Source organism: Phascolarctos cinereus, unplaced genomic scaffold (genome assembly GCF_003287225.1).
Source record: "Phascolarctos cinereus isolate Bilbo 61053 unplaced genomic scaffold, phaCin_HiC Scaffold_5;HRSCAF=322, whole genome shotgun sequence".
In the NCBI taxonomy this organism is placed as follows: domain Eukaryota; kingdom Metazoa; phylum Chordata; class Mammalia; order Diprotodontia; family Phascolarctidae; genus Phascolarctos; species Phascolarctos cinereus.
The window spans coordinates 143174665-143195969 of NW_027555958.1; the positions used below are offsets into that span (position 1 = coordinate 143174665).

The 21305-nt window shown below is 38.0% G+C and overlaps 1 protein-coding gene across 1 annotated transcript in view; it reads right to left on the minus strand.

Moving 5' to 3' along the window:
- NT5DC1 (5'-nucleotidase domain containing 1) overlaps positions 1-21305 on the minus strand; it is a 245670-nt gene that overhangs the window by 40398 nt on the left and 183967 nt on the right. The window contains exons 9-10 of the mRNA XM_020971642.1: positions 8304-8422; positions 4921-5079 (exon numbers count right to left, since the gene is read on the minus strand). Of these exons, the coding sequence (XP_020827301.1) occupies positions 4921-5079; positions 8304-8422 (278 nt within the window). The remainder of the gene's footprint in view (positions 1-4920; positions 5080-8303; positions 8423-21305) is intronic.

Consider the following 21305-nt stretch of genomic DNA (forward strand, 5'->3'; position numbering starts at 1 on the left):
CACCCTTAGTCCAGGCTCATAGCCTTCCTAACTAAGAATTGTTTTCCTCAAGCCTCTCATCTCTTCAGTTCATCCTCTATATAGCTGCCAAACTGATTTTTTTTTCCCTAAGGTGCATCTCCGCCCATATGAACACTCTGCTCAAGAAGCTTCAATAGCTCTTCATTGCTTCTACAATAAAACACAAACTTACCTGCTTGGCTTTTAAACCCATTCACAGTTTGGCTTCAACCTACCTTTCCAGACTTACTTATTATGACTACCCCTCATGCATGCTACATTTCAGTCAAAAAGATCCACTTGCTGTACTGCACATTACATATATAACATTTCTTTTAACCTCCATACCTGGAATATATTCCCTCTTCACTATTTCCTCATAAAATCCTTGGCTTCCTCCAAAGCACAGCTCAGATGCTACCTTTCCAGGAGGCCCTTCCTAATTATTCCAACCTTGCTACTCTTTTCCCCACCCTTCTTCCAAATACCTATTATTCAATTTGTATATATTTTGTATTGACTATTTACTTTCCTTCGAAGGTTGCCTTCTGTCATAGGTCCATTCGAGATATTTCTCAAATTGTTACCCATTTTATTATACCAAGGTTTTCCAACTCTCCTCTGGCCACATAGCTTATGCTACTTTTTTCTTGAAAAATGACAATGCTATCCCAGGGAACTGAACAACCCAAAAGACTTAGGCTCAAGTTGGACCTCCCTTCAAACATTTTTTTTTTCTGGCAGCCTCTTATTGATGTGGCTTCCTGGTTAGGGTCTTTCATACTTGGCAAATGTCAAGACCACATGAGTCACCAGACCCTGTTCTGATGATCACACACATTTCCATGGAGTAGGGGAGGAAGTCTACCCAAGCTAAATGTTGCAATATCCTCGTTGAATATCCTTTCTTTGCTATGGTTGGCCTCCTTTTATTAACTGCTGAATGACTCATGAGTCATTTTGTTCCAACAACCCATAAACTAACTAATGGGTTACAGGTCTGAGTTAGGCCTTCCCATCACACCTTCTATCTATTCTGTATGCATTCTTTACTAGGCAGCTAGATGGCACGGTAGATAGAGCGCTGGGGCCTAGAATCAGGAAGACTCATCTCTCTGAGTTCAAATATGGCTTCAAACACTTACTGGCTGTGTGTCACATAGACAGTTTGATACATTTACCCAGTAGAATGCACCCTTTAGCATAAAGATGGAATTTTGTCTTTTTGCCTCCTTGACTTAGTGTAGTGTCTTATAGGTCCCACAAAAACATTTTTTGAATTAGAATCTGATATTTGTTGTTGTTCAGTCATTTCAGTCACATCTGACTCTTTGTGACTCTATTTGGGATTTTCTTGGCAAAGATACTAGAGTAATTTGCCATTTCCTTCTCCAGCTCATTTTATAGATGAGGAAACTGAGGTAAACAAGGTTAAGTGACTTACCCAGAATCTGACATGGTGAATGTCTAATATTCTACTCTATTATTCCAAGGACGTGTTTGATAGTTCTAGATAGAACATCCTGGGGCTAAGTTTGGCTAGATAATAGAATGACAAAGTGACCTACTGCTTTATTTTTAGAAACATTTGTATAAGAGTACTGAGATGGGTAACAGGAGACCTGTGTTATAGTCCTGACTCCAACATTTATTAGCAGGGTGAGACTATGAGTCAGTCTCAACCTTACTATCCATAGCTGTAAAATGGCAAGAATACCACCTTTCCTCCCAGAGTTGCTGTTAAGAATATTTTGTAAGTCAAAGTGTTACATATATTCAAGTTATTATTATTATTATTATTCTTTGAATCTTGCTCTTTAAGGTTTCTATCTTTTGCTTATGTGCAAAAGTAACTATGGTAATTTAACTGGGAACATCTCTCCTCTCTCCCTTGTGCAGCAGAGTGGCTAACCACTTGACAAGCTGGAAAAGTCTGCACAACCTAATGGAAAGCTGGCTATGGAGGAAGAAGATCAGGGTTTATATCCCAGCTCAGCTATTTGCTATCCATATGACTATTGGAAAAGCATTTATTGTCTCTGGGACTCAGTTTCCTCATCTACTAAATGGGTCCCTCTTGAAATCTATAATTCTAAAACCAGCTAAGTGATGCAATGGATAGAATGTTGGGCCTAGAGATGAGTTCAAATTTGGCCTCAGATATTTACTAGCCGTGTGACCCTGGGAAAATCACTTAAGCCTGTTAGCCTCAGTTTCCTTATCTGTAAAATGAGCTGGAGAAGGAAATGGCAAGCCACTCCAGTATCTTTGCTTAAGAAAATGCCAAATGGGGTCACAAAGAGTTGGACATAACTGAATAACGACTGAACAACAACAACAAAAATCCATTAAGCTCCATTCAAAATGTTCCCTGTTCTTACCCAAAATTCTTAGCTCCCATTCAAACCACTGCAAATGAAAGTAACATGGAAATTCTCTGCTGAACGTGTGCCCACCCACGAGTTTCTCCAGAAAGGAAATTCCTGTCACTTTTCTGAATTTAATTCAAGTCTAAGCAAGTCATAACTGTATTTCTATGGACTAATAAAGAAACTACAAATACATGTAGAAAATGTAAAATTCCTGATTCCTTTTAACTCATGGCCTATAATGATAACTTGAGAAGATCTGGTTTTTTTTTTTTAATTCCACTTACTAAGAAGTTATTGCTTTACTTGTGGTGAGTAAAAGAACTGGAAATATGGGATGAAATACTTGTGTGATCACATACTTTCCGCTCGTTTTGCATTTACTCTGTTTGGTCTGCTGACTAACATATTTGGTTGGAAAGAAATAATCTATATTTTTCTAAGCAATAACCAAAGACTACTCACTCTACCTAGCCTCCCCACAACAGATACAATACTTCATTTATCCATTTTATGGGAATAATGTTTTAATATTTTCCTCCTAACAGAGTTGTTAAGAATGTTTGTACCTACCTCCCTGTCTCCCCTTCCCTCCCGCCACCCCATCTCTTGAAGCCACAGGAAAGATTATGAACTTTAATGACTTGCTGTATTTACTTCCTGGCTTTGATGTTTTGTCCTGGCTGTGATGTCGGAAGTCCACTGTACAGAGGAATAGAACTGATACTGAGACTAAAGTGGAAAAAATACCACAGTAGAATCTCATTTTTTCTGGGCTGTGATTCTATTTGTAAAAACACAACCACAACAATAATAAACAAGAGAGTTACTTCAGTCATCCTGAATCTCAGGGCCAACTGTTCATTTTTGACTTATATCACAAGGGATTTCCCAAAAGGTTAACAAATAGGACCACAAAGGAAAATATGTATCAAGTTGCCATGAAACCTCTGCCAACAATGAGCCCATCAATAACAAATAGTCCCTCAATCACAAACAAACACAAATAAAGCAAGTAGGCATTCAGTCTTGCCAGGGGTGCTTTGGAGCAGAGCATTGTAAGAATATTCTGGAGTTTGAGGTCTCTGAAGAAAACATATCTTTTCCTTCCCATGCCAGAGACACAAATCCATCATTGTACATTAAAGTAGGAGCCTGAACCCAAGCTGTTACTGAATGAGCTAGGACAGACCTCCCTGTCCTTCTGATGCCACTTGCTCTTCTGGCCTCTATGGTCTTCTAGTTCCACATACTGCTACTCTAAGGCCAGCCCTGCTACCAATCACACACTTTTTTCAATGCCTCAACTGGAAGCAGGGATCAGGGAAAGGCTGTTTCAGGGAGCCCATTCTTCCTTTCTCTATTCTTTCATTTTCTTCTCAACCACTGCAGCATCAGGGGAGATGTCCAGTGCAGCGAAGTTGCCTCCCCTTCCAGGCCATAGTCATAGTAGTCAGACCCTTATCCAAACTATTATTTAATATAAAATTATCTCTTGCCCACTTTAGCATTTCATGGCACAAGTTTTGGGGAAAACTATAGGTCAATTTTCATTAACATGAAAATGAGTCTATGAAGGTGATACAGTCTGAATACTATTGGGATATTTTTTCCATTGCTCCTTTTTTCCCTTGCCTTATTCTATCTTGCACTATGCTTATACTTTAAACAACTTTCCCCTTCAGGTGTGTAATAATGGATAGGGCATTAGATATGAGTCAGGAGGATTGCGCCTCAGTTTCCTCATCCATAAAATGAGGGAACTGGACCCTATGGTCTCTAATGTTTCTTCTAGCTCTAAATCTATGGTTCTATGACTTAAGTTCCCCTCAGCAAAAATCCGTCTGTAACCTTACTAAACCAAGTAAGCCACCTTGAACCCCTCTTTAACCTAAACAACACAAATCTCTATATTACGCTCAAGGAACTCAAGGAAAGTTAAACATCTTTAAACTCTTCCCTATTCTAATTATTAAATTCAAATCTAGATGAGGCTTACTTTTAGCTGGGACTTTCTTCCTACATTAATTATTGTCACAACTTATGATACATTTAATTTCTAAACTTCCTTTTGTACTTTTCTCCCTTTTTTTTTTCCAGATATAATTCTCCCATTTAGGCAAGATACAGTTTACTTTCCAATAGCTCCTTATTCCAGAACAAGTTCCTTGGCTTATTAGTAACTTTAATGAGGCATCCAAGTTAGTTAAATTTGACAAATAAAGAAACAGGGAATGAACTGCTTTCTTAGTGAAGCAAAGAAGACATATAAGTCTAATGATTCATGATTTGGCTTTGCTGGTATTCCTCAGTATGTATGTGGTGCCTCAGAACAGACTGAAAAGTGACATTCAATGAAGAGAGGAATCAGGTCTATGTCACGATTGCATCATTTTGAAATTATCAGTAAGATAATTTCTTACCCCAAAGAACCAGTCCAGCATGGAGATCACTTGCCAAAAGACTTTTTCATTCTTGGCACAAGTGGCCTCTGAGATATTTCAAACATAAAGGTTTTTCTTTCATGAAGTTAGCTGTAGGGAATCCTTACCTCATACTTTCCTTTCTTCTCCAAAGGTTCAGTTTCATTCCTTTCAGACGCCATGCCTTCATCCTCTCTGAGCTCTTCTAAGATGAGGACTGTCTCCCAGTTACTATAGTGACAGGCTGGGAAAATATCTGAATGCATGCTGTCACCAAAATAAGCAACCTGTGGGTCAGACAGCAAGTGAAAAATGGGCCATATGTTTGAAAAAAGCCAAGTTCTTCTTTCCATATTTCCATAGCCCACCTTCCCCCTGAGGTAGGGAGAGAGGGGAAGGAGGTGGGGGAGAAGGAGAGAGAGAGAGAGAGAGAAAGTGAAGAGAGAGAGAGAGAGAGAGAGAGAGAGAGAGAGAGAGAGAGAGAGAGAGAGAGAGAGTGAGAGAGAGTGAGAGAGAGAGAGAGAGAGAGAGAGAGAGAGAGAGAGAGAGAGAATGCTTCCATAGAATCAAAGGAAAATTCCTCCAAAAATGCCATGAAATGTAATATGTAGAAATCCTACAAACATTTTGACTTGGCAAATGATCCATCTCTGTGGCCCTGGGTGCTTTTGTTGCTTTGCCTTTCCAGTAGAATTGCAATATCAAAGGGAATATAAACAGTAAAGCATCTGTATGTGATTTAAATCACAGAATCTCAGAGACCTGAGGGACGTCTGAGGTTATTGAGTTCAACCTGGATTCCTGAAAAAGGAATTCCCTACATAACATCCTGAATAAGTGATCCACCACTACTCGAGGATCTCCAGAAATGGTGAACTCAGTACCTCTTGAGGTAAGACATTCCACTTTGGGACAATAGTAACTGTTATCAAATCCATAGATACTTATTAGGAACCTGCTAACTGGAAGGCCCTGTGTGTAACATGGCACTCTGAGGTGGAAGAGAAGATGGTAATAAAACCTCCTTTACTAAGAAACACCAATTGTGCAGTCTCAAAAAAGCCATTTTTTTAAAAAAAGAAATTAAATAGCACGCAGCACATTTATTGTTCCAGTCTTGGGGAAGAAAACATCCCTTTAAAAATTTCACAGAGCCAAGCAAGTTTTAAAACTTCATACTCATCAAAAGAGTGATAAGTTAAAGAACTTGCTAAAGAAATCTTGTCACAACTAGTGTCTCTTTTATATACTGCCAGAAGTTTTCCTGTGTGCTCGGTAACATTTTCTTTGACTTGGGTGATACATTTAGAAAGGAAATCATTACTTCCTTTTTTTTTTCTTCTAACAAGAAGACACTGCATTTTTCATTGTGATTAGGAAAATGTAACGATTGCTCCTTTATTATTTAAATATATACATATGTTAATATATGTATTTACATTTGAGTTCCAAGCTGTTTTCCTCCCTCCCTCCCAACTTTGCACTAGAGATCAACATTTGATACAGATGAACATGGGAAACTACACTATACATAGTTCCATATATCAGTTGTTTCTTTGGACGTGGATGGCATTTTCCTTCAATGGTCTTTTGTAGTTGATTTGAAAATTCATATAACTCAGAATAGCTTAGTCATTCACATTTACTCTTCGAATACTATTGCTGTTACTGCATATAATGTTCTTTCGGTTCTGCTTGTTTCACTCAGTATTTCATCTAAGTCTTTCTGTGTTTTTTTAAAAATCAGTTTGCTCAGGGGCAGCTAGGTGGCGCAGTGGATAGAGCACTGGCCCTGGATTCAGGAGGACCTGAGTTCAAATCCAGCCTCAGACACATAACACTTACTAGCTGTGTGACCCTGGGCAGGTCACTTAACCCCACTGCCTAGCCAAAAAAAAAAAACCCAAAACACCAGTTTGCTCATCATTTCTTATAGTACAGTGGTATTATATCACAATCACATACCACAACTTATTCAGTCATTCTCCAATAGATGGGCAACCTTTCAATTTCCAGTTCTTTGCCACCACAAAGAGAGCTACTATGAATATTTTAGAACACATAGATTCTTTTCCTTTTTTCCTGATCCCCTTGGGAAACAGACCTAATAGTGGAATTGCTGGGTCAATGGGTATATACAGCTTTATAACTTTTTGGACATAATACCAGATTGCTTCAGTTCACAATTCTACTAACAGTGTATTAGTGTCCCAATTTTCCCACATCCTCTCCAACATTTGTCATTTTCCCCTTCTATCATTTTAGGCAATCTGATAGGTGTGAGAGAATACCTCAAAGTTGTTTTAATTTACATTTCTCTAATCAAAAATGATTTAGAGCATTTTTTCATGTGACTATGTGTAGCTTTGATTTCTTGCTCCAAAAACTGCTTATTCATATCCTTTGACCATTTACCAATTGAGGACTTGTATTTTTTTTTATAAATTTGACAAAGTTCTCTGTATATTTGTGATATGACAGCTTTATCTGACAAAATGTCTAAAATTTTTTTCTCCAATTTTTTGCTTTCCTTCTTACCTTGGCTATATTGGTTCTATGCTGTAATCAAAATTATCCATTTTATGTCTCACAATGCTCTCTATCTCTTACTCATTCACAAATTCTTCTCCTATCCATAAATCTGATAGGCAATAAGTTCCGCATTCTTCTAATTTATTTATGATATATCTCTTTACTTCCAGATCATGTATCCATTTTGTCCCTATTTTGGTAAATGATATAAGATATTAGTCTTTAGCTGGTTTCTGCCAGAATGCTTTTCAGTTTTCTCAATAATTTTTACCAAAAAGTGAATTCTTATCCTAAAAATTTAAATTTTTACATTTACCAAACACAAGGTTATTATAGCTATCAACAAGCTGATGAGACTTAAAGATGGAAAACATCTTAGACATCACTTAATCCAATCCTCTCATTTCACAGAGGAGGAAACTCAGGACCAGAAAAATGTTATTTTCTTCTATCCTCATGCATGGGATTTCATGGACATGATTGGTTCTTCAAGGCACTACTATTGACACACAAGGTTTGGCAGATCAAGCCAGTTTGGAAAAGCTTCATGTATAGGCCAAGGAAATGACCATGACTGTGGGATAGAGTTTAAGTGCCTAGAGGGAGTTTTCTTTTCTTTTTTCATTCTTTATATCCCAAAGGGCAAGTACAGTGTCTGTCATAGAGTGTTTAATGTCTCTTGACTGATTATTGATTGTGGTTCTGTTACCTGAGGACCAGCCTAGCTAAGGGCAGAGAAGTTCACCACTAGAAAGCAGGCCACCAGGAGATGACATTTTTAGATATAGGAACCTATGAAGATTATCTTCCAAGGTGTGAAGGGGCATGGTAGGATTCAGCAGTGAAATCACAGATCCTTCACAACAGGACAAACAGGAGTTTTGACATGATCCATTAGTGGATCACTGACTACGGAATTATGGGTCCAGTTTATATTTATTTGTTAACATCTACAACATCGAATCTCATCACAGGATACCTTGGGCTGTTCCTTGCCAGTCATCTTCTTGAAAAGTTTGTACAGATGGTTGGAATTTCCTTGGGAATACCAGCCAGGCTTGTCTAGAGAGTGCAGGGCATCTCGTTCCTCATCATTCTCTGAAATGACAAATGATAAAACCTTATACATGGAAGCAACTGGTCCTACCAATGAGGTAAACTGTCTGATCTAACAGCTTTGGAAGACAGCATAATGGGTGTCTAGTGGCCTGACGGCTGGATGACTAAAATGAGAGACTGATGAATATGGGAGATGGAGAGAGACTAGATCTGTGATTTCACTGGGACAGAGAATTCAGATGAAGAAACGCTCTCTAGCAATGCGGGCTGGCAACTTCTCTGAGGAAGAGTGATTATTTTTTGCAACAGGCAAATAGAGTAAATGTAACGGCCTAGAGAAGCCAGTCACTGGCTTTGCTGCTTCTTGTATTTCCTTATGTCTTTACCTGAGCAGAGGCAGGCAATCCTGAGGAGGATATTTCTAATCTTGGTAGCAAGTCAAGTCAAGGAAATTTTATTAAATATCTTCCCTGTGCCACGCACATAGAAAGAATGGCAAAAAGCCCAGATCTCAAGGAGCTCACAGACTAAAATGGGATAAAACATACATGTAAATCTGTACAAATAAGCTATATGGCATAGATCAGGGATGGCCTTTGAGACAAGGCACTAAGATTAAGAAAGACTGGGTCAGGCGTCTTGCAAAGGGCTTGGAGGAAGCCAGGGAAGTCCGAAGGAGGAGATGAAGGGGATGTAGGAAGAGAATTTCAGGTATAGGGGAGAACCAGAGAAAATACTGGGAGTTGGTGAACAATTACTAGGAGGCCAGTGTCACCAGATTGCTGAGTATGGGGAGTATGCTCAGCACACTGACTGAGCCAGGCCCTTTATAAATATTATCTCATTTGATCCTCACAACAGCGCTGTAAAGTTACTGCTATTATTATGTTCATTTTATAGATAAGGAAATTGAGACAAATAGGTTAAGTGACTTGCACAGGGTCACACAGCTAGTAAACATCTGAAACAGAATTTGAACTCAGGTCTTCCTGACTCTAGGACCAACACTCTACCCACTGTACCACTTAGCTGCCCCTATAGAGAATACCACCATAGATGAGATCACACACCCACAGAAGCATCAAAGGAGAATCACAGAATGATTAAGTGATCAAAGAGTTGGACAGGACATCTGAAATCATTTAATTCAACCCCATCATTTTACAGACGAGGAAAACTGATGCCTAGAAAGATTGACTTTCTCCATAGACTTACAGCCATTTAGTATTCAATTAGACTCAACGTTTTCTAGGTAGGTTTTTCACAGGGCCACTTACTATTAACATTAACCAAGCATGCATTTACTCAATATTTTAATTACCTAAGGTCACTATGCTATGCTGTCCCTGAGAGGTTACTTTTAGACTATATTGCCATTACCATTAGTAACTTTAGCATTGGAAAAGTAGCAAAGAAAGATGATTTCATTGTTTTATTTCTAGATACTTCATGTGCAGAAAAAAATTCTGGTTTAAACCTTAGGATGGTAAATTTATAGTATTAATTGGAAAAGCTGAGGTAAATGATTTGCCATGGTGAACTAACAGTGAAAATAAGAACAATTTCTGGTCCATAGTGATTGCCAAAGTAAATCTACCCTTTCAAGACTCTATGATGCTGTGCTATGATCTCAATGTAGCTGCTGCAGATTACAGGAATGTACTACTGGATCCAGACTGTGTCCATTCTATGGCCTTTTTAGTTGGGAAAGACCTTGGGATTCAATAATTTCTACAGCAAACATCAGATTGAATTCAACAACTAAACTGTCTTTCCAAGTCTCTTGGACTGGTCTGGAATCTCCCAGGGAACCCTAGATCTAGACCACAGTTCCTTTGGTGCCAAGTTTCATTCTAACTATTGAACAATCAGATTTTCTGTATATCAATGGAGACAAGAGAATTGGAACTGTACTCTTTGCATAGGCCTCCCACAACACCCACTCCATCCTGTAAGTCAGGAAGTTGATATCTCTTCATTTTTGAGGAAATTCATAAAAATGACTAATAATACAGATTAGGAAATTGCAAAAGTTTAAATAGGGTAAATATGTTACCACATCACCAAGCAGACTTCCTTTATAATGAAGTGGCTAATGTTACTTCTGATCAGATGAACCAATTATACTATGAACACTTAATAAAGCTAAAGAAGAACAATGACTTGCATTCAGTGTGGTATTTAAGTAAGAGAGTTCAGGATATACACGAAAATATTTAATATTCACTGCAGTTACTTTCTGTGGTAGTAAATACCTAGAAACAAAGTAGATGCTCATTAATTGGGAAATGGCTAAACAAATAACATTAATACAATAGAATATATATTTTTTGTTGTTGTTTAGTTGTTTTTCAGTTGTGTTCAACTCTTCATGGCCCCATTTGTGGTTTTCTTGTCAAAGCTATTGGAGTGGTTTGCCATTTCCTTCTCCAGTTCATTTTAGAGATGAGGAACTGAGGTAAACAGGGTTAAGTGGCTTGAGACTGGATCTGAACCCAGGAAGAAGAGTCTTGCTGACTCCAGGCCTAGTTCTATCCACTGCACCACTTACCTGTCCAAAAGAGAATATCACCGTGCCATAAAAAATGATGAATAAGAAGAATTCAGAGACATATGGGAAGACTGAATATGAACTAATGCAAAGTGAAATAAACAGAGTCAGGAAAACTATACAAATATATGTACATATGTGTATCTATCAACTGACTATATCAATATCAATGGAAGGGGTAATAAAATGAAACAACATTGTAACTGGCCCAAGAAAAGAGTTGAGAAAATGCACCTCTGTCCTTTCACTGAAGACATGGAAGATGATATGTGTGAAATATTGCTTATACAGTCAGATCCAGATGATGTGTTTTACTGGTTTTGTTGAACTTTTCCTCTCCTTTTTCTTCTTAAATCCTTGTAATAAGGGAGGGCTCATTGAGATTTAGGATAAGGGACAGGGAAGAAAATGAATGTGATATAAACCAAAGGGTATACATTAAAAAATATATATTTTTCAGAATCAAGTTTTTCCCTGTCTCTATCTTCTATACAGATGCTATATATACACTTATTCTGTTATACACACCTTTTTTCCTTCTCTCTTTCCCTCCGTATACAAACACATAGATACATATGTACAAATACAAACTGGGGAATAGCTGTTACTAGGACACACTTTACCCTTTATTCGTATACAAACACATAGAGAGACACATACGCACAAATATAAAAAAATTCACCACCTCGTTTCTCATACACATGTGTATATCTATAAATATAGATATATCTATATATCTACATATAGGCATATATATGCAGTGACACACATATATGCACAGATGTACAACGGTGTCTATTTATGGACTATATATGCACATACATACATGCACATGCATATATGTGCATATGACAGAAACTAGGCAGTTAATTTTTTTCCTTTCTGTTTTCAATTTTTTTGTTTTGTCTTCATAGAAAATTTTCTGTCAAACCTAAGGGAACTTTGACTGTGCTTTCTGGAGGGACATTAAATAGAAGAGAAAGGGGAAATGGAGATGGTATGTCTGCGGAATAGTAAAAAGTGCAGTATGACTGGACTGAAGAAGGGGAGTGATGTACAATGAGGTTGGGGCTTATGGAATGGGAGAATGACATGGTTCAGACCTGTGCTTTAGAAAAGTTACTTTGGCATCTGTGTGGAAAACAGACTGGGGTGGGGAAAAACTTTATTTAAAAAATTATTTTTACATATAAATACATAGAAGCACACACACACACATATACACGGGATCTTTGTATTCCCAGTGCCTAGCACAGTGTCTGGAATACAGATACTTGCTAAATGTTTGTTGATTGATTAAATGATTTTCCTCCCTACAGTTTCTCTCCTTCTCTAATCCATCCTTCACAGAGCTACCAAAATAATTTTCCTATGCACAGATCTGACCATGTTAGTCCCTTGTACATATTAAATGGTTACCAGTCATATGTAGGTACACACCCGTTCAGCCCCACAGTTGAAGACCTCCACAGTTTGGTTCCAGTCTTCCTCTCTAATTATATTTCACTGCACTCCTTCATGTACTTTTTGTTTCAAGGCACCACCTATTCGCCAAACTTGTCCTAGCCTCTCTCTGCCTCCATACATTATTTCTTTTTATTGTAACTCTTCTATTCTTTGAGGCACAGATTTTTCTCCCTCAAGCTGTCTTCTCCCCACTTAAAAGCGATCTTTCCCACCCTGCATTTCTTCCAGCACTTTGTTTAGATACTCATTTGCTATTACTACTTTCTATTTTACATCTACTTATTTATGTCAACATCTCATCCCTCCTATTAGTCCATAAGCTCCTTGAGGGCAGGAACTTTTTTCTTCTTACTAGTCTTCAGAGTTTCTCCAACTTTAACTGAAAAGTTAACAAAAAAAAGAAGAAAAAAAGAAAAAAGAAAAAAAATTGGAAATAGAAAAGAGAATGGAAAAGTCCCCTTACGAAAGGTGAGATCTGAATTAAATTTACTAATTAAAAAAACTCCATTTTATTAACATAATCAGGGAAATAAGTATTTGCTACAAAATAAGTCAGCTAAAAAATAAACCATTTACTCATTCATTCATTACTTCAGAACTAATAGAAACCAGAGGTCGAATTTTTTTTCCCCTTTCTGCTTTCAATTTTTTTGTTTTGTTTGTCTTCAGAGAAACTTTTCTGCGGAATAAAAGAGAACTTTGACTGTAGTTTCTGGAGGGACAAGTGAAGACAGTTTGGAGAATGAAGAAATAGTAAATATAATGAATGCCATGGGTCAAACAAATTTTATTGGTGAGGGGGGAAGAGGAAGCTCATGATTTTTGTAGACCATTTGCAAATAATTGAGCCTTTGGACTCTATCATTTGAGTAAACAGATCCCCACCCCTACCCTCAAGCAAAGTAACTTACACTTCTATACACAAAATCATTTTTTCTACTTTTTCTCATTCTACCTTTCTTATTCCTTAAGTCTTTCTTCTCTGCTCTTAAGAGTCTTAGGAATACCCTTTTATTTTATTTTTCTACTGGTAAATAGTTTATTTTCATCAATTTAAAAATATTTAAGGTAGTACTAAATATTAATCAATTTCCTTAATTTGTTTTGTTCTCATATTGTTTGAATGATTCTTGAGATTATGAATAATGGGAATCTACTTTAGAAACAGTAGCCACATCTTGTCTTCAACTGTAGGGTGAGGCGCTTGCCTCCCAAGGGTTACAGAATGAAGATCAGAATATGGATTTTAGGGGGAGTTAAGTGTGGCCTAAACATTTCTATTTTCCAAGTAACCTAAACCTTCCCCAAAGTGGGAAAAGGCTGCTATTCCTTCCTTTCTGTCATCTGCTACCAACAGCAGGGAGTTCACCCAGAGGTCAGAAATGTTATAACTATTACCTCAACCGGAAGAAAGTAAAGAAAACCTCTGAAGTAAGTACAACAAATGCGGACTTTGCACAACTCAGAGTGATAAATCCACAGGCCACTTCAAACCTAGTACACATAAATAACCTGCACACAACTTCACAGTTAAAAAAGCAACAAGAAGCTTTTAAAAGTCTGTTAACAGTGAGTTTTGTGAACTTGTATTTACTCTCCATTAAAAAATATGCAAAGCAACCAAAGTAGTCAAGACATTAATTACATAAAATTACATACATTTTTTTTAAAGCATTTTTTTCCTATTTTCACAGTTGGACATATCTTCTTAGCTTCAGAGTTGAGAAAGCCCCATATATGATCCAACAAGGTTGCAAAACTAAGCTGAACTTAGTTCATGATTTTCATTTTCTTTTAAATTACATAGAGGTTCCCAAGAAATGATAGGACCTGGATTTTAAAATATAACAGTTAATTTATATTCGCCATATAATATATACAAATTATACCCACTAATCTACTGTGATTCACAATTTCAAATAAACTTAGTATTTCAGGTCACTTTTAGAGTCCATTTATGATGTGTTAGCAAGGCAACTGATAATCTCTTGGACTAAAAGGAATTAAAGTGCTTTCAAAAGTAAATTACTTAAATCAAGAGAATACTTTATTCATTCAGTAGAGTCTGCCTACCTCATTGAGAGATACATGCTAAAAATAGGGCTTTAGTTCCAAGGTTAGGAAGTAATTATTTCAATTTACTGACAATAAGTGATTCTGAAAGGAATGTTATGTAATCATTTAATATTTAATATTTTTTTCAAGTGTAAAGTATAATAAAAATTGCTATAATAACTTTCCTTATTATCATTAGCTTACAACAGTTTTTAATGCAGTGACTTCTCTTGGATATAAAATGTTATCTACTTGTTATAGGAGATGGGCTAAAGGATAACATAGCTGGGAAGGTTAACACTTAGTTGAATAGCATAAAAAGAGGACTGATAAACAGATTTCTGTCAATCTGGGAAGACATAACAAATAACTTAGCATATTTGTGGATGACAAAATCTGGAAGAGATAGCTAACCCTCCAAATGACAAAATAAGGATTCACAAAGGCCTCAGCATAATAGATCAAAACTAATTAAAAATGTAGTCCCGCACTTAAGTTCAAAGAGTAAACTACAGGATGGGAAGATATGTCTTGTTTAAACAGACTGGGTCAATTGCACAGCATTATCTCTTCCCTGTTACCCTTTCTTCTGATTTGTATTTACTCTAACCTTTGCTATTACCAGATAAGCAAACTGTGCTCACAGACAGCTGTTTCCAAAATAACTGCTATAACGATAACTAGCTTATTTAATCAAATTCAACAAGTATTTATTAAATACCTCTTATGGGCTACTACACTGAGCACTGGAGATAAGCAATACTCCAATGCACCCATGATCTCATATAAATTCAGGCATTCCCACCAGCTATGTAGATTGCAGACCATATATACTGAACCATCCTATGTTCCTCTTATCTCCCCAAAGTTTGCTATAGGGAATCCATCCAATACCTTGGCAGCCTAAAACTCTTTCTCCTGACATCATAAAGGTATCAGTGGATTGCCTGGCTGTCCACCCGTCATTCATTGTCCTTGTCCTCTGACCACCATGTCTTCTCTTCTTGTCATATAATGCCTTGATAACAATCTTTGCTTCTATTCTTCATTGGTTTTGTGTTGCAACCTGCTCATATGCACCACAGGCCTTTCCATCATCCTCCATGGGATGATACTAATCTTTGGTTCTTTGGGGGCAGAAGTATTACATTTCTTACCACCATAGAGCAACAATGAAAACAGGGTACTGGAGGTACATAGACAAAAATAAGGCAGTTCGGTGGCACAGAGGCCTAGACTGGGAGTCAGGAAGACCTGGGTTCAAATCTAGCCTCAGATGCTTACCAGCTGTGTGACCCTGGGTAAGTCACATAACTTCCTTTAGCCTCAGTCTTGCCATTTGTAAAAAATGGGGATAATAATAGCACCTACCTCCCAGGGTTGTTGTGAAAATAAAGTGAAATGATATTTATTTGTTTATTTTTTTTTAGGCAACTGGGGTTAAGTGACTTGCCCAGGGTCACACAGCTAGTAAGTGCCCTGTGTTTGGTATGAGGCTGGATTTGAACTCAGGTTCTCCTGACTTCAGTGCCGGTACTCTATCCACTGCGCCATCTAGCTGCCCCTCGAAATAATACTTATAAAACATTTTCCCAATCTTAAAGTGCTATAAAAACTTAAGCTATTAAAAAGGGACCCAAGTTAATAAAAAAGTCCTAACCATTTTGAAGCTTTTATTCTACTTCTCATATTAAATAGGCCATGAAATGACATTTTCCTTGCCTGTTGCATTTGGGCATACAGGAAAACAAAAACGATTTAACTAACTCCTTTAGTCATCTCTTCAAGAAATCTACAAGCTCTCTTCTCATTTTATTTAAAAAGCAAATGCAAATAAGGATGCAGTTTGATTCTGCTAAGAAAGGTCAGCTAGTTTGTCAAAGATTGAACATTAAGAACAAGGAGTTAAATTCACATTTGTAGATGATGTAAAAGCAGAGGTGTCAAACTTGCAGACCACAGGCGACAAACACTCCTCAAAACTTCCTAGTGCAACTCCAATCAGTTTAGATGAATTTCTATTTGAGTTTGACAACACTGCTTATATTCTTTTTGCCATGCCAGTATTATTCAAAAAGGAGAAGCAATCTCGGGACTATACAGAACTCCAGGACATTGTATCTTTTTCCTGTTTTGTGGATTGCTTAAAGCCAAAAAAAAAAATCAGCACTTGGTGGCCGTCTGGTGCTGAGCTAAAGAGAATCATCAAGATGTGTCTGCGTGTATCTTGATTTACAGACAAGACTCATTATTCAAGACGTTAATGGGAAGAGGGAGAGAGGGAGAGAGAGAGGGAGGGAGAGAGACAGCGAGAGAGCAAGCAAACCCAATTGGATATAAACTCTTGCCCACCAATTAGTCTTTTCTGGAGTGTTATTTCTGAGTGACTGTGCTTCTGGGTAAAATCTAACCTGGCTTATGTATTGTGTCAAATGGTAATGTTTGCAGAGATACACAAGGCCCTGTGACATTTACTGCCACCTATTCTGAATTTGGACTCAGGGAGCCAGACTTTGAACCTAGGTTCTACTGCTATTCATTACTTTTGTGCCTTTGGATAAGCCACTTAATCTTTCCAGGTCTTGGTTTCCTCTTCTGTAAAAACAAGGATTTTGGACTAGATGAATGGGTCCCATTAGAATTTGGAAAGGGAAAAGTAAGGAATAAATGAAGAGGGCAGGGAGCCCTCTTCCAGTTGCTGCATGAATACTCTGGTTATCTAAATTTTTAATGGAGTTCAGACCAGGAATGAAAGACAGATGGTAACAAAGATTGAGCCAGTTGGAGTCTTGGGCAATGGTGATGAAAGAGGAAGAGTAAGAGAAATTACAGTTCAAAAGAGGATAAAAGACTTTTGTTTTATACCTCTGGTGGCAAGCATAACCAAAGCACTCATAGCTGACACCATATTCAGGGACATAGATAGTCTACAAATTAATCCAATTTAAAAACTAATTTTATTCACTTATAAGGCAGTACCAGATATAAGAGAAAAAATATTTTTAAAGGAAAAAAAAGCAGCTTAAAATATATTCTAGAATAAATTCAGAAAAAAAAACCATGCAAAACAAATTGCCTAAAAACAGCTACTCCATTGAAAATATGGCATAAAATAGGTGAGGAAGAAGGTAGGGGAACCATAGCAGCAGTAATTTCAAGACTGAAGTTGAAAGAAGCAAAGAAAATGATGATGGGAGAGGCAAGACAGGGAAAACCATTTTGGCAAGAAATTTCCTCTATATTATTCATTTTCGAAAAAACTTTTCTATGCTAAAGGTCTCTGATATGTACAAATTATGCTTTTAAAGTCTTCTTGATGATGCTGAACACTTGTTTGGGTTACAAGATAATTGTGAAGACTAAAAAAATTGGATATGATATGACTAGTTTTAAACTTGTTCCCATGACCATAATGACATAGGAAGCTACTAGGGGCTAAGGAGGCAGGGAAGGCAAGAAGATAGCAATCCTTCACAACATGTTGAAACTAAACCAGAACAGTACTCTGTTGTGTGGTTTGCTTCAGAATACAACAATGTAAACACATCCCACCCTCATGACAGCGTCATTGCTACATTCCTCTGCTCTTGCTATGAAAGTGAATAGGCAGGAAAGAGTGTGTTCAATATAAGGGAATTTAAACCACAGAATGGACCTTGTCAACATATGGCTGAAAGCCTAGAAGAAAAGTTAAAAGACTGCAGAGAAAAGTCAGAGGACAGCATGTTGTGATGGAAAAAATGCTGGGATGGCAGGAAACATGAATTTTCTATCCCAGCCCAGCTGGGAACTCTGACTGAGGCACTTCATTCTCAGTTTCTTCATCCATAAAATGCTGAGGTATGGAGTGAGGAGGGAGGGATCAAGCATTTATTAAGTGCCTACTACGTCTCAGGCATGTGATATTATCTCATTTGATCGCCATAACAATAACCCTGGGAGGTAGGTACTATTATCATCACCCCCATTTTGCAGATGATGAAATTGAGGCAAACAGTGACTTGCCCAAGGGTCACACAGCTAGTAAGAGTCAAATTTGAACTCAAGTCTTTTTGACTCCAGGCCCAATGCTCTATCCATTGTGCCACCTAGCTACCCCTAGTACTAATATTGTAGTCTAGAAAAATTTCCAAGTTGTTGCTGGACCCAGTCTTTCTCTGATAGGCAAACTCTGCCCTAGCTTCACCCTCTTTTTGCCTTGTTTCTCTTTCTGCCTAGCAACTGACACTAGAAGTGGGGAAAACAATTAGATCTGCCTGATTGGACTCCAACCCTCCTTGTAAAACACCAGGTTCTCTCTTCAGTTTTCTCAAGTCTCTGAAGCATAAAGTGATGATAGCCCCAGGATTCTCACCCACCATACATGGGAGACCTCGCCTCTCTCTGGATCATCAAGAACTCCTTCTTTGTGATAAAAACAATATCTACTACAGTCCAGGACATGTAAGCTGGGAGAGTTTTTTTCCAAGACTCTGCTCCACGCTAGTTTTTCCTTAACACTAGAAGGTTCAGATGTGGCAACTGTATCAATGGATGCAAGAAAATTAAAAAAAAAATTTAAAAATAATTTTTATAATTTCTCCTATCAATGCAAAAATACCAAAAAAATAAGCAGATTATATAATTTCACCTTGAAATAAACATTTTCATTTTTCATTATTATCTCTAGTATGTGAAAATGCATTGCCTCAATTGACATAGCTTGGTCCTTCCAGGTATTTGAAACTATCCTGTATACTTAATTGCCCCAGAAGACTAAGGTTCAATTCACTGACTTAGCTTTCTGGTAGGCTGAGTACAAAAGGCATGCCAAAATTCCCCACTGCACCCCAATCCACCTTTTCAGCTGAAGAAAAATTGAGAACATTTGCTCAGAGCTGCCTCTTTTTCCCTACTCAAATCATATCACTCAGACGTGTTCTCTTACTTTTCTTCCTTCACTCCTGCCTCTAATTAAGAGGGTGCCCTTCTCCTTGCCAAGGCAAACCTCTCTACATGCACCCTTGATTCCATCCCATCCCATCCCCTCCTCTACAGAAGACTGTGCCCACTATCATCTCTACTTTCTAACCTTCAAACTCTTCCTATCAAATGAGTCTTTCCCTGCTTCATACACACATCCATGTCTCTCCCACTGTTAAAAAACAAAACAAAATATATTTCTGCTAGCTACTGTTTGGTATCTCTCCTAGACTTGTCTGCTAAAACTCATGAAAAAGTCACATAAACTAGGTGCCTTTACTTTCCTCACTCATGCTTGGAAACTCTCTAAGGTTTCCAATCTCATCATTCAACTGCCACTTCCTTCTCCAAAATTACCAGCGCTCCCTTAATTGCTAAATGGCCTTTTCTCAATCTTTATCCTTTTTGACCTCTGTGAAGCCTGTTGATCACCATGTACTCAGTAGCTTTGTGACAAGGGGGAAGAGAATAAAATTTACATAGCACCTACTATATAGCAGGCACTCTGCCAAGTGCTTTACAAATGTTATTTCATCTGATCCTCATAATAACCACGTGAAGCAGGTGCTGTTATCATTATTTTGCAGTCGAGGAAATAGGCAAATAGGGGTTAAATGACGTGCCCAAAGTCAAACAGCTAATAAAAATCTATGATTCTGGATTTGAATACAGTTCTTCCTGACTCCGAGCCCAAAACTCTATCTCTTGAACTACCTAGTTGCTTCTGGGCAAATCACTTAACTTCCATGGGTCTCAATCTCCTTATCTCTAAAATAAAGGAATCGGACAGGGTGGCCATTAGGGTCCCTTCAAGCTCAGAATCCATGATCCTCTTCAACAGTCTTACCTCTAGGTTTGATTATAATGTTCTCTCCTTTTTCAGTCTCCTTTCCTGAATCTTCATCTAGGCTCTGCCTTGGACCCTCTTATTGTTTCCCTCCACGCCACTTAACTTTGTGAGAGCGCCAGTACCTATGGGTTTTAATTATCATCTCTACTCGCAATGATTCCCACAGCTATTTATCCAGTCCAGCCCCTCTCCTGAACTCCAGTCTTGTTGAACTAGATGTTCCTTATGCATCTCAAATTCAACATGTCCAAAACAGAATTCATATTCTTTCCCCTCACTTTCTCCCGGTCACTCAGGCTTGACACAGCAATGTAGTTATTGACTTCTTACTCTCACTCACCCTCTATTTCCAATCTGTTGTCCAATCCTATTGCTTTTGCTTTCACTACATTTCTCCCAACCCCCTTTCTTAACAAACAGAGCTGCTGTTGTGATTTGTCCTTTGTATTCAAAGAGGGCCAATGACAACACTGGTGAAGTAGCGATTTGTGTGTGAATTGCATTTCAGCAGGAAAAGAGTCATTTGACAGGAAAAGTTTGAAGGTTAGAAAGTAGAGATGATAGTGGGCACAATCTTCTGTAGAGGAGGGGAGGGGATGGGATGGGACGGAATCATGGGTGCATGTAGAGAGCTTTGCCTTGGCAAGGAGAAGGGTACCCACTTAACTAGAGGCAGGAGTGAAGGAAGAAAAGTAAGGGAACACGTCTGAGTGATATGATATGAGGCAGAGTTATACAAAGTGCTAGTCTGACTCTTTCTTCCAGAGACATCAAAGTCCAGTGGCACGACAAAAGTCAAGATGACTAGAGATAGCTTAGGATGACTTTGGATGACCTTGGTGTCTTTGATGTCTGACCAAGCTCTAAAGTGCTTCAGGGGACTGGTTCAGCCGCCTTCATGGCCATTAGAACAAATTGTTTTCATCTGTACAGTCCATCGGGGAAATCTTCACATGCTTGGGGTAGACATCTCCCTAATTCACCAATGGATTCGAAAGGCCAGTTGGTTACCCTCAACTTGGTTTAGCATATCTACC